The sequence below is a fragment of the Numenius arquata genome, chromosome 1 (genome assembly GCF_964106895.1).
Source record: "Numenius arquata chromosome 1, bNumArq3.hap1.1, whole genome shotgun sequence".
Classification (NCBI taxonomy): domain Eukaryota; kingdom Metazoa; phylum Chordata; class Aves; order Charadriiformes; family Scolopacidae; genus Numenius; species Numenius arquata.
Window position 1 is genome coordinate 73,291,923 of NC_133576.1, and position 14,662 is coordinate 73,306,584.

At 41.2% G+C, this 14,662-nt stretch overlaps 1 protein-coding gene across 1 annotated transcript in view; it reads left to right on the forward strand.

Annotated features, from left to right (window-relative positions):
* LOC141465683 (pinopsin-like) overlaps nucleotides 1–14,662 on the forward strand; it is an 89,231-nt gene that overhangs the window by 55,211 nt on the left and 19,358 nt on the right. The window contains exon 3 of the mRNA XM_074149248.1: nucleotides 7,291–7,524. Within this exon, the coding sequence (XP_074005349.1) occupies nucleotides 7,291–7,524 (234 nt within the window). The remainder of the gene's footprint in view (nucleotides 1–7,290; nucleotides 7,525–14,662) is intronic.

The window sequence follows — 14,662 nt, forward strand, 5'->3', positions numbered from 1 at the left end:
TTCATGAAGGAAGAATGATCTTTTTCCAGCTTTTTCATCTACTGCAGCTTTTGCACTAAAAAGTCTAGGTCCCTTCTGTTCATTTCAAGAAGCTGTAGTAGACTAAATTTTCAAAGATTGGCAGACTTCCCTCAGATGATTATGAATATTTCATATTTTGGTAGTACTGTTGAATATTTGATCATGTCAAAACAAGCACTTATAACTGACACTTAAAGAGGTTGGCAACAAACACTGCTGCTCATAAATAGCCTTCTCTTTACTGTGCAGTTCTAAAGTAGTGAAGAAAACATGGTTATTTGAGTGTAAAATGTACAAAGACAGATCCAGAAATAATGCATCAGCCGTGATAAAAAAAAACAAAAAACACTTTGTACCCTGTTTCCATATTGCTTGTTTAGAGTGGGCTAGGTAAAGGACGATTACAGAATTCAGTATTTAGATGCACAGAGTATAATAATTGGTATTATTTTCCATCTTAATAAATAGCTGGAGAAAGAGAAACTGACTTGAAGGACAAAACACATAAATAGCCCCACTGATTTTTAAAATGCCATGATGTTCTTGTCCCCTTCTTGAAGTGGCTCTGGACTCTGGATTCTTACCGTATAGTCTCTCCGTCTAGTAGTTAGATGGATGGGATGCCATATATTCTTCACAACCTTTCAGGATGTTCACAACTGAAAATGACTGGGAGCTGTTAAAATATGAAGAAATGCTTTATGAGAGAAAGCATGTAGCTACATTAAGTAAGCTACATTAAGTAAGCTACATTAAGTAAGGAGGAGAGACTAGGGTAAATGCAAAAAAAGAAAACACAGGGGAATTCAATTAAAACAATCAAGTTAGATCTTCATCACTGAAGCTTTCCCTTCTTAATAAATAACTTTAGCCCAACTCCCTTGCCTTACATTTATTAAAAAAAAAACCCAACCAAACAAAAAAAACACCAGAAAAACCCCCCAAAACCAGCTTGCCCATGCATGATGGGGAGTATGCACAGTTGTACATGTTTGTGCCTCACACGGGTGACCTGGACATGTGCCTCTAGCACTGTGGGCCTTGCAGTCGCCGGCAAGAAGCAACAGCACCACCTCTGTGTACACCCATCCCACAGGTCTTTCCTGGCACCTGTGCCTTCTTCTGAGCAGGTGAAGTGCCACCCATACTCCCTTGGTCCCACCACTCATGGCCAGCTAAATCCAGAGGGAGCTGAACAGTAGGTCAAACTTTTGACTCTGGAGCACAGGAAGGGGCAGGCTGTCCCCTTAAGCAGGGCAGGGGCTCTGCCCCTTGCCCATGGCTCTACTATATGGAGCATTGTGGTGGGTCAGAAAATATTAAAAGCAGTAAATCCCTCACCAGAGGTAGGGAGATGCTGTCCTGTTTTTTCTGGTCTGGAAAGCTCCATTGTTTAACCTGAAAAAAGCCCATGAGCTCAGGTGTGATTGCCACCTGGCTGCTCCCTCCAGCAAAAGGCTGACTGGACCAGTTGACTTGGCAGTGGTGGGGTCTGGACTGACCCCTGCATTCCTAAATTGGGTAACCAGAACCTGTTACTCTAAAATCATTTACTGTGGCCCATAGTGATATTATTATTCTTTCCCATACCGTTGGGGAACAGTGTTCATGTGTTTGGAAGGTGCTGGTTAGCCTTCTGCAAGGAAAAGGACCAACTGGTTCTCTTTTCTCTGTCAGGTCAGCTAAGCTTCCTCTAGGTCATGGTTCTTCCTCTGTTATGTCAGGCCCACACATTTGCCTACACCCAGTCTGAGGCCGTTCTCTGAGGTTCCTAGCAGAGTACCTGCCACAGCAGATACTTGGGGTCCTTTTCTTAAACCTCCAATTTAACAAGCTCCACACTTAGAGCTAAAGCTGTTAGCATGCTTTTTCACTAACCCCCTTCATTTCCTGTTGTAAGCTCCTATTTTCAGTGGTTTATGACCCCCTCCAGACTTTGACTGGTGCTCTTGAAATTTTCTGTGCTGAGCTCCACATTTTCTTTTCCAATGCATGGAATAGCACTGCTGCCCATCACTTGGTGAGCGATGTATCTGCTGCATCTTGTCAGCTGGGAGGGGATGCAGCTTTTGAGGTCAGCCAAGCAATGTGTCGCTTGGGCCTTTTTTGAGGACATTTCTACCACTGTCATCCTTCTCACTGAATATCCCCTTGGCTTCTCCCATGCTCTGCGGCCTGTCGCATCTCATGTATCTGCTCAGCACACTGCTGTAATCATCTAACTAGTGGTGCCTTGCATGCCAGATTGAGTGGAAAAGGGAGTATTGGGTATGTACGCAAGAAGCAGCGTGGCTACAGGGCAAATCCAGATGAGAGCTAATTGTGCCAGTCTTACGCTCCGTGCCTCAGATTACACAAGCTTGCCTGTCACTGCCTCCCGCTGAGTTCTGGAAAACCAAACCACTTCTGCTGCTTCCCAGGATGAAAGTAGGGGAGACACACCATTTTCTCATGAAAAAAACCTCAGCACACACCACCCCCCACACTCCAAAACCTTTTCTTTTAAATATAGTGTATTCCCTACATTAGAAGAGTAGTCCCAAATTTGGCAGGAGATGGCCTTTGTCCCAGAGAAAACAGCTGAGTTTACAGCAAAGACTTGTTTTTTTAGCCATCCTAAATAAACACCTTTTGATCCCAGTGGGCCAGTATTTCTCGTGTCATATTTAAGGTGTGGTTTACATCTTCTATGTATTTTAAATGCATGTTATATACACCTTATACCTTCACATTTACAAACTTGACTATTCTAGAACATTATTTGAAACTATTTTTACCATCTTATGCTTTTCTATTATCAGCTGGCTGTCCAGACCCTAGCAGTTTCTGGTAGGCACTTCCATTTGACTACTGAAAATAGAGTGTAGCAATTGCATTAAATTGTCCAGTAGCTTTAAAATAAGAAATAAAGTAAGTTTAATGTTAAATTGCCTGCTGCTTTTTCATCTGCTAAACTGTGACCTTTCTGTAGATTACATGAACTTGAGCTGTGTTTTGCTGGAGGCCTTCCAGCACCTATAAACAGAGAACTTTTAGAGATAACACCTTCTAAAGGTAGTCTGTGAAGCTGCAAACACAATGAAACCGAGAGCGTGTACATAAATATAGCACGTGGTTTCAAAAACAAAACCCTGAGGGCAGTTCCTACAGAGTAGTCTAACACTTCTTGAAGTCTTTTGGCATTTCTTCCATTGTTAACATATCCCAGAATGTACCAGGGGAACACCACAACCACCTCGAGACTCCACCACTTGTCTTCACCACTATCAAAGCAGCCATGTTTGGGCTGAAGTGGTTTGGAGAGACAGAAGGAGCGTAGCAAACAAGACCACACGGTTCAGCTCTGTTTCCCAAGATGTGGCACGAGGCTAGGGGAAGGACAGTCACACAACAGCCCGACAGCATGCTTAGAGGCACCAAGATATATGACCCTTTTCCCAGTTGTGGAGCACAGTTGTGCAAGCACAACTCCAGCACCTCACATGTCCTGTGCATCAAGCCATCAGCATGCCATTGTCATCCTGGGGTATATATCTAATTAAAGCAGTAACTTTGATGCTGCGTTCTTCTGGTGGCCAGAACACCAAGAAAATGTGAGATTACTGACACTGAGGAAGGAGATGAGTTACCTAAGCATAAAACACAGTTAGCAGCTACAGCAGCTGTGGACATCAGATCAAAATCTAGAGAAGCTTTAAGTACATTTGAGGTTCATTGGAAGGGATGCCTCTAGAGGTCACTTGTGCTTTGGACTCATCATACGATACTTGTTCCCTTTGGAAAGCTGGGACATCAGATCACCTGGGATTTAGAGACATTAAAGAAGGACATACTTTATGATCCTTCCTTACTTCTGGTCCATTGCTTTCATTTCTTACTGCAATTCCATACTTTTAATCTTTACTTCACAACAGTGAGAATAGAAATGTACTTTTGGAAAAAAAAAAAGGTACTTTCAAAAAACCCTGAAGTTTTAATTTACTCATTCCCAGGATCTGGACTGTAAGTAAATCATATTATAGAATTATAATATGAGGCACATAAAAATCAAAACAATTGGCTATGTTGGTTTAATCATGGAATTGAAAGACTCTGTGAGCATGACAGATAACTAAGTTTGCTTTTCAATAGGTTTGTCTCATGACAAATGAGTTTTTAAACTCCATTATAGAAGGCTGCAGCGGAAGGTCACCCTTAATAGATACTGGGGACACATTATGAATGCCCTATTTCAGGAACAGCTGTGATCAGAGCTTTCTCCTTTTTAATTATCAGAAGAGGAAGATGAGAGGAAAAAAAATAAAAAAAAAAAATCAAACCAGAACCTAAACTACAGTGGATTCTCTGGTGTCTAATTTAAGTTCATTTATCATTGCATTTTTCTTCTTGATGAGAACATTAATAAGGATCCTTCTGCTGTAGTGACATGTGAAGAACTCAGTGTCAACGACCTCTGTCTTCCTAATAAGTTTTGAAACCTCAATCAAACTTACAAGGAAGATATTGGGACCAACAGACAGACAAATTTATTACCATATTGACACAGACACAGTGACAATGCAGGCCTCCCTTCTAAAGGAAACAAGCTAAAGATGTAAAAATAGAAGGATACATACCAAAATCCCATCCACAGTCATTTCAGTTTTGCACGTCTTTCCTTCCCTTCTTTCTGATCTATATTTTTTCTGTGCAGAGGGTAAACTCTTGCAAACTCTTCAGGACAGAGATATTATCTAAATACGGAGGGAAAATGTGCTGACTGATGCCTCTGCCTTTTTCGAAGATCTTTAACTGGATGCCAAGGGTAGCTGAGGCTTTGCATTCCTCAGTTGTAACATAGCTGGAGCTAACATTGTATCCTGGATTCTTCAGCCAGAGAAAATTCCTATTAGTCATGAAAAAATTAGTTGAAATAAGCAATACAGGATTGGACCATTATCTATTATTAATCCCTTTTCCAAGCTAAAGTAATTATGAAATAAACAAGTTCTCTTCTTGAAAAAAAAAAAAAATAGTCCCCAGTGTTTTCAGAAAGGAGGGATTTTATTCTGTAATTGCCTTTTTGCAGGAAATCGTTGGAAGACTAGACAGGAAAAATACTTGTTATTTTTTGGCAGACTAAGTTGGTACGTGTTTTATTTATTTTCAACAGGAACATTTCTACTGAAATTCCAGGTAAAGCCAACCACTCTAGAAGGCTAGAATCACAATTAACTGAAAACAGTGTCACCATATTATTTTGCTTTCCATATATGCTTACCCAGTCACTAAACATATTTTAACTCTCAGTCTTATGCACAAACACATATGTTATGCAAAAGCACCCACACCACAAAGAGGTAGGTAAAGCTCTGACTATTTCCACTGCATGTGCAAGTTGTACGCCATGCAGCAGTAGCTGACATTTGACTCAGGTGATTAGTGGCTTCCACCTTTATCTGTGTTCTATTCATTTACAGAGTAGTGTACATCAGTGTTCTCTTGCATCAGCTTAAACCCATTTGTTTCTAACTTTTTTTTTTTGGTTAGGTAGTGTTTGGATGCATTGCATTCCAGGGAGCTGCCTTTTTGCTTATTTATGTTTGTAGCTTTACAGGGGCTTAGGTCCCTTGGGTACAGTTTTCTCTCAAGTACCGCATTCAAGAGGCAAAAAGTTCTTGAAGTGGACATAAATTACATTTGGCTGAGCACAAGACTCAATTGATATACTTTAAACATTTGAATACTTCCTGAAATGCTGCTGGCACGCCTGGGTTTGCTAAATAGACGCGAGAGGGAAGTTGAGGAATTAACCATAGCCTCAGGAGACCAGTGTGCTGAGGCTTCATCTAGAGTCAGTGGAGAGACACTGGCTCCAAAATTAGCCTCCTTGCAGAGCTTGTTTTCCTCTGTTGGCTGCAAAGATGCTTGGGGAGACCAGCTTTGCTATTCTTTCTGAATGTTTCCTAAAAACTTTTTCGTAATCCCTGTAAAATGAGACTAAGTGCCCAAACCTGCTCTATATGCACCTAATCTTGTGCTGACTTCCATGGGCTTTGGATCGAACTTAATGGCCATCTTACAGAGCTACTGCATGGGAAGCTTGCTTTTAAATAGTGCTTGTGCACGGCATTGAGTGGGCATTTTATGTAGAGAATGAAGCTTTTTCCTCAGTTATCACCAATGTGCTCAGCGGTACAAACACACTGGAAAGTGTTCTGTAGTTGTATGTAGACAAATGCATTCACACCAAAGCTTAAAAATAAAAACTGGCTGTTATTTTAATGTTTAACCTCCAGCTTAGCTCATCTAGACTCCAAAAGGGCATGATGCGTTAGTCCAAGACAGCTCAAAGGAGAGTATATTTTGAAGCACAGACTATGATTTAATTACCTCCACAGAAGAGTTGGGTTTGCCCACAGACTGTTAACTACTCATAAATTAATCACAGCAAGATGAGCCGCTGTACCATCACATTCAAACTAATTGTTTAAATCTGTGCTTCCTGTTTACCCAGTTCCTCTCCATTTCCCCCAAAATAGCTGAACTATGTCAATATTTGGCACACTTTTTTAAGAGCACAAAACCCCTGTTTTTGATGATTATCAGGAGTCACTCCTTTTTATCAAAATGCTAAACTATGTGGAAAAAATAGTTTAGAAAGCATAAATTCTACCTCTTAAAACTTCATATAAGTGTTGTTTGCAAGGCTTATTTAGCGTCCCACTCTGAGTGTGACCATTGTCAATACTACACCAGACCAGCTGAGGCTTTGTCTAGCCAAGCCTTGAAAACGTCCAAGCACAGAGGTACTAAGCACTAGCACAGTCCTACTCTTACTCTGCAGTTTCCAGACCCCTAACAGAAAATGTTTCTGCTGGTTCCCTTGTGCTTTGTAAAGCTTCCACTTCTCAAGAAAGTCCTATGTACTGGAATAACTTGAGTGAAAATGTTGTACAGTTATACCAAACACCATATCTGAAAAGCAACTGGAGATGATCTACAAGCTATTAAGGACTAGATGCTAACTTCATCACCTTTCTGCTTTTGCTCCAGCCTCCACTGGTTTATGCTGGCACTTAGCATGATGTCTGCAGGGCTTCCCCTAGTCTCTGGTGAGACAGTGAAAGTGTTCCTACTGCATTCTCTCACTTCTGGGTTTGGCTCTGTTTTGCTTCTGGAACTAGAATGTTGATTAGCATTGCTGATCCAAGACCAATAGTCCCAGGTTCTAAAACAATAAATCTAACAGCTCCTTAAATCCTATCTTTTTTTTTCACCTTTCCCTAGGTTGGAAAAATCCACAAGAATGCTGCCCGCAGAAGAGAATACCATGTACTGTTCATGGTAATCACTACAGTTATCTGTTATCTCGTGTGTTGGATTCCCTATGGAGTTATAGCATTACTTGCAACATTTGGTAAGCCAGGTGTGGTGAGTCCAGTTGCAAGCATCATACCTTCCATCCTAGCAAAAAGCAGCACTGTTTGCAATCCAATTATCTACATACTTATGAATAAGCAGGTAAGACATATTATTTTTAAATTGTATTTCTGTTAGGCATTCTTGGCCACTGTGACTACCATAGATGTACCATAGATAGGACTACTGTCCTATAGATGTGTCTTTGGGAGAAGGGCATTCGAGGCTTGTCCAGACAATATCACTGGAGTCTTAGGGTGGAAGCATTTGCAGTCAACATAATATATTGCTAGGTAGGAAGAACAGATAAACATTTGCTTACTGAAATTGCTTGTGTTCTTCTGAGGACACACTGGGTGTTAATTTGTATGCTGCAGAGTTGCCAAAGGTATCGCTGTCTATTTACAAGAAGAATAGTCAAACATTTGGGGGGAGGAGGGAGAAAAGAGGGACAAGAAGAGGAAGGGTTTTCATGACCTTGAAAATGATATAAAGGAGGAGACCATTTGCAAATACTTAGCATTTTCGTGACAGCTCTCCTTGAAAACAAATGCTCGATGCAATTACAGTTTTTGTGGCCTTCTACATCCTTCCTGCTAAATTCCAAGGCCAGTTCTAACACTTCTACAATCCTAGATCCAGTTCAGGTCCCTCATTCCTGTAAATGGCATTTTTCAGTACACAAAAGTTGACTTCCTAATGTTACTGTGCTGACGATTCTGAGTCTAGAGTTTGATAATGACACATCTGTTATTTTTAAAAGTGTTTTACACTAAGATATTTAGAAAAGATGCATAATTTGTGAAAACATCTTATATTTTTTATTACATTATGTTAGTGGTTGTTCTCAATTTCCTTTCTTCGTTAAGTCCATTACACTGTTATAAAGCAAGTAAACCCCCTTTATCCTTCCTTGCTCAGTGTATCCTGGAGCCTACCCTTAGTATTTATCAACAGCAGCATTATATTATTGTGGAGTCTAGATAAGGGAAAAGTTGAATGTAACAGCCAAATATATTCCAATTCTGCTACAGCCTGAGATCATTCTTTGCCTGGTACATCAAACCTAAATTTTTTAAACAAGGAATGAATCTAGTCCTGGAGTTTGAGGGAAATAACTCAGGCAAGCCATGAAACCCCCCTGAAATCAGAAGAAAAAGGCACTATTGCCTTCCCCAAGACCAGGACTTCATTTCCAAAGTCTGGTTTGATCTAACGTTGACAAAGATAGAAAGCTCCATTTGAAAAGTGCTAATGCTGAAGCAAAAAACTAACTTTTTCTCCTTCCCCTTACCTTTTGCAATTCTTATGGAAACTTCTCAACAGCAGCATCTGTCTTGCTTCTTTACTCTCTGAGCACTTTGACTAACATCCTTGACTTCCACAAGATCATCTGAGCATGCTGTGATCACTGGAGCAGGCTATAACAGTCATCGCAAGTACATTTTGGCATTTTCTTTACATGTGGAGCTTATCCCAAATAGCAAGAGTATGGATGCCAGGGGAAAGATACAGCTCCTAAAACACATGAACTCAGGACAGAGCCTTGGGTGCCTACACACATCTCAGGAATAGAACCACATGCACAGTTACCTGTGCCGACAACCTGGCATCCACAGATACACACACAATTAAGGCATTAAGGCTGTTTTTATATTCTCAAAGTGCTCTAAGCAGTTATTGAGAACTGTGTATTCATAAGCATCAAAGGCTTATGAGCCAGTCACGCTGCTGTGGGTGTGCTGAGGCAAAAAACAAAGGCTCACTGTTGAGAAAAATTTGATTAGCAAGAATAAAACCAGGGTGCTTGCACATCACAGGAATGCAGCAAGCTGTGTAAAATCACTCTTTCCTTGCAGTAGCTGCCTCTTTTGGCTACAAAGAAAATGCTTCTGAGTGCTTGTTTCTTAATATTGGGTTTACTTTTGATCCAGTTCATCATTTCTTATAAGGAAAGATCAGTGTGGAATGATCAGTCTACATGGGGAAGATCTGTTAGGAAGGTTTTGAAGTAAGGCAGGCTGCTGGTTAGCAGCAGGAACGGTAAAGGCTGTGCAACGATTCAGGAGCACCATGGCAGGGAACTGGAAACAGTTTCTTATATGTCCTTCCTTCGACTCCAGTCACATGCAAGGCCAATGTATTACATTTCTCTCTTCGAACCCTGAGAATATTTCATTTGTTTCCCACTGCCTACTGTTCCACAGCTGCCACCAGTTAACAAAAAAATGCAAGAGGGCAAAGTCAAATCAGTCTTGGAGGTTGGATCGTTAGTTTCCAGCTGGTAGTCACTGTATGGGTTTGGGTTTTTTCATAGTTAGCTTCCTTATTGTTGCAGAAATCAAGACAAAAAAATCACTCCTGATGAGCAGCTCAGTCAGATTTGGGGTAAATACTTTTCATTGTAATAAAATCAAAATAATAGCTAGTGCCTAGCATTAATCTGCAGCTCTCATCTGCTGTGTCACTGTGTATTAGCAGTAAAAATAATTGTTTTTATCTGACACTGAAGAATGAGCTTCACTCAAGAAAGATACAACACATCCCTCCGTCTGTTCCCCTTCCTTTCGGAAAAGGCACAATAGTAACACCCTCATCCCCTGTGTCATCAGCATTCGCGGCACCTCAGCTACTCTATAGTTGTTCTCATTCTTTTTTGTAAATTTAACACCTCAGGAAAAGCTGTCTTCTTCCCAGCACTCAGCTTTTCTGGGCTTTGTGCTTAGTTGAGAATTGTCACAGCAGGCTGGTGCCTCCCAACATAGAAATTATCTGGCCTGCATTTTTCAGTCCTCTCTTTTTGAATGTGAGATGCCACAGGAGGCTATTTATTCCTGCATCTTCTAAATACACTGAGAACATATGGCTTGATTTTTAGTTCTCTGTACATAAGCTAACCTTTTTGCTTTCGGACTTGCCCTGAAGATTGCAAAACGGCATTGGTTGACTGCAGCTGTGCTGTTAGCTTCCAGCTATCATAAATCAATGTGGAATATCGCGGAACCATCGGCCTCTGAGTCAGCCTTAAAACTCATCCCACAGAGTACACGTTTAAATTAACTCTCAAGCAGGCCCTGAGTCACTTTCATGGTCGAAGAACCCCAGAGAAAAAGTTTTGTCTTTGCTGTTGTATTCTGCACTGACCTGAGGCGATAAAATGCTGGGGAAAATGATGAATTTCTTTCCAGTCGCAGGCACTGCTTCAGGTGGGATGGCTTGGGGCACACCGCTCTCCTTCCTTTGCTCTCCTCCAGGAGGACAGAGATGCACTGTTTAAGCTGGGCTGATAACATCATGCCGGGCAGACATTAAATTTTGTTGACAAAACTGTAAAGCACTAAACTGCCTGAGACTGAGTAAGGCAAAGCTGAAGGAGACAGCAGAGGAGGAGACTCTGCTTTCTTTGTTCTCTCACTATGGATGGCTCTTTTGCCCCTTGTCATCACAGCCTCCTGTGCCTAGGGAAGCCCTCCCCAAAGGGCAGGACCCCAAAAATGTGGGCCACAGCCAAGTACCATGACAGTTGGGCTGGCACTGACCCCCAGTTGCCAGGGCAAGCTGAGCAGGGTCAGCATGCTTAAGCTTTCAGTGCATCAGTCTTTTATAGTTATGCAGATTTTCTGTTTCATCTTCTCTTACCTCTTTCAGCATCTTTTATTCCCATCACAGCTCCCTGTCAAGTTCGCATTGTCTCTCTTCAAACTTCCACCCATGCAGCCACCCCAAAAAGATTTTTAATGACAGCTTCAACTACCTTCCTTTCACCCTGACAGAAACCTGCTTGTGTTACATGCAAGCAGGTATTAAGCATTCACCCAAGAAATACGGAGCTCCCCCGTAGCCATGGGCTTGTTGTTGAGGAGATGATTGCTCAGGAAATCTTGCTTTCATGTATTCCATAGAAAAGCACAGGGACCCCATCACAGAAGAGCTTTCTGGCTGGTGTAACTGTGCTTGAGGACATACTGCACTGAGAAGGGATCATTAGCTGGATAACATAACGGCGTGGAAGCTTTTGAGGTTAACCTTATCTTACATATCAGAGGTTCCTTTTTTATTCATACAGAAATAAAGATATTAATAACAAGTGCTTGAGAGGGTATGGTTATGGATGAGACACAGTGAGACTGAGTGAAGCTGCACTTGCTATTTCACATAATTTCAAGTTAGCCCACAGAGAAAACAGGAATTTGCTGCATTGATACTGACAGCCAAATTTAAGTCAAATTAAACTTGTATCACTCAAAGATTTGCAGAACCAATCACTTGGAAGCCACTGATCAGATTACAAGCCACAACCTTTGCTGGTATAAAATAGCCTTGCTCCACTGCAGCTCATGGGCTTCCTGCTAATTACTTCCACACGTTTAGTTGCTCAGGTAGTGCATCTGAGGCTCCCTAGACTACTGAAACTCAGGCTAGCACATTTAACACTGTTATGCATATTACAATTTGGAAAAAAGCCCACCCAAACCATGTGATCAGCAATGTGCTATTTCTGGTGTCAGAAAGTGCCTCTGAGCAAAAGTAAGGAGGGAAAGCGTGAAGGAAGGGACGTATTAGATGTGAGTAAAAGTCCCTGATTAGCAGTTTGATTTCTACTCTCTGTCTTCTTGTATTAAAATCATTGCACTTTTGAAAATAGAAGCTGACCCTGTCATTTTCCCCAAGGATTTGGAGAAGTGATGCTGAAAACAATATATACACTTACTTGAAAATAATTAATACTGTGACCTTTCCAAATTTATCATGTATTGGGGAGATGTGTCGGCTGGGTGAGGGAGAAACTAAATAGAAAGAATGAACAAACTAAGCCAATTACAAAGACTTTTTTTTTTTTTTTTCTTCTGCGGGCAATGAGATTTGAATAAAGATAATGTACTTAAGAGTGTTCCTCAATGAGACCTGGACCCAGGGCGTGCAACTGTGCTTCTTATGAGTGAGCACTTACTGTTGTTCCAATGGGTTTTATCTTCACTGTCCATGCACACAAGGTGAAGAAGCAGGGGAACATTGTTGAAATCTGATGTGTGATAAGCAGGAGTTTCCCCAGCAGGTTAGAACTGTGAGCAAAGGGAAAGGTGTTTTCGTATTATTTTGCTACATTAGGATGCATGATAGCACACCATCTAGAGAACTGGTACTGACTCAGATCACAAGTCGGACTCCTCCCAGGCATGCTGTGGCATTCCCCAGGAACCTGCACCACCACCACCAGCACCTGCCTCTCACCTAGTGGGTCACTACACATGCCAGCCCCCTCTCCCAGGGCCTTCATGGAACATCCCTGCTGCCAGATCAGGAACAAGGAGTCCTTCTTTCTTTAATGATAATCTGTCTGTGCCTCATATATGCAGTTTTCTAACAACCCTTTTCAGTCCTTCTTGATCTTACCTTATGCACTGACAGGGAGAAATGCGTACGCACTTTGGGAAACAGAGCTACATATATGATAAGTCATAAAAAAACCCAAAACCCCTTAATGTTTCCCAACTAGCTGTATAGCAGTTGTATTTTCACAGTCAATTTTCATGTGGTATTGTGCAATTTTCACTATTTCCAACAAAAGGTAATGTTTCATTTTTAATGCTGCAGGAACATGTGGATAAGTTAACGCTGTCTTTTGTGTGGTTTGTTTTTTTTAAGCTGCTCATTTTCCCACTTGGAAAACTATGATATTTTAGTTGCATGAGGACACAAAACTACAGATCTGGAAAGATAGTATACAATGCAGGGACAATTGTGCCAAGCCTAATTTTATGCACCAATTGGAACACACCTATCAAGTCCTGAAAAGAGACCCTATTTGTTTAGTTCATGCCCTTCTAGAGTTTTGTGGGCTTACTGTAAGATATATTGTCATACGCTGTTACAATTTTTCATTAAAATTAATGTATATGTTAATACTCATGATCTGTTTTTTTTCTCTCTTCACTGGTAGCTGGGCTGACTTTGAGTAAATAATAGCCAACATAAAGAAGCGATGTCCCATTACCTTCTCAGTCATCTGGAAATGGCAAGAATTTTTGTCCAAATAGAATTGCACACTCAAGCTCTTAAGTTGACAATGGGCAAAGTCAAAATGATCTTTTAGTGCAAAATACTCTAAGTAAAATACCATGGTACAGTTCAGAAGTGTTTTGACTTTATTTCTCTCCCAACATGCAGTGTTATGACTTTTTTAAGTTGAGAAGCAATGAGAAGAAAGGTCTCAAGGGCACCTTTGCTGCTGTCATAAGGTATAACTGCATTTTACACAGCGAGTTCAAAATTACTTTAGGAATTTATCTTGTAGCTCATGACAAAAAAGATCCATTCAGGAAAATAACCTGGGCATTTAACTAAAGGTCCCAAGCAACCCCAACCAGCCCTCATGCTGCCCCAGACTACATCGTTGGTACAACCTGCTTGAGTATGTTGACATGAGCTCAGCCATGTCTTGCCTGCTGTGTGGATGCTCTCTGGGGGCTGAACTGGCTTCAGCATCACAGAAGGGTTTAGGACTTGCTTCTTTATACCCAGGGCAAAAGCAGGAAGCAGGCAGCCAGGCCACCTCTCATGCAAGCAAAATATTAAATAAGGTTGGAAACCAATACACATGAATGAACACAAATCCAGGATAAGTACATGTGGTTCAGACTATATAACGACTTGCAACTTATGGCTAGGAAACACAGTAATGGAAATTAGATCCAGTTAAAATATATTCCTTCTGGAAACACAGAAAGCAAAGGGCAGCAATATCTATTTACTTTATATATGATTTCATACAGTATCTAATATGTTGATATCTCTTCCTGCATTGCTCTTTTCATAGCAGTGGAGAAACATGGAGTTTCACAGAAGTGGGAAGAGACCTCCACATTAGACAAGGGAAATGAACAGCTCAGAACAGGAAAATGCAACAAGTAGGGTTTGTAGCAAAGACAATGGGATCCTTTTGTAGTCCATATCCACCCTGCAAAAGAAAACAAGCGTTTCTGAAAGCCTCCAAAGAGAGTGAAGCTGAGGTCAAATTTGAAGTGACAAGCAGCACAAAAAGCAAGAGGGAGGATGTCTCAAGGGTCCGAATTGGAACCAATACTGTTTGATATCTGCATCAAAGACATAGGGGGATTGAGTGCACCCTCAGATGACACCAAACTGAGTGGTGCCATTGATATACTTGAGGGAAAGGAAGGGCCATCCAGAGGAACCTTGACAGGCTTGAGGAGCGGGCTTGTATGAATGTTATGAAGTT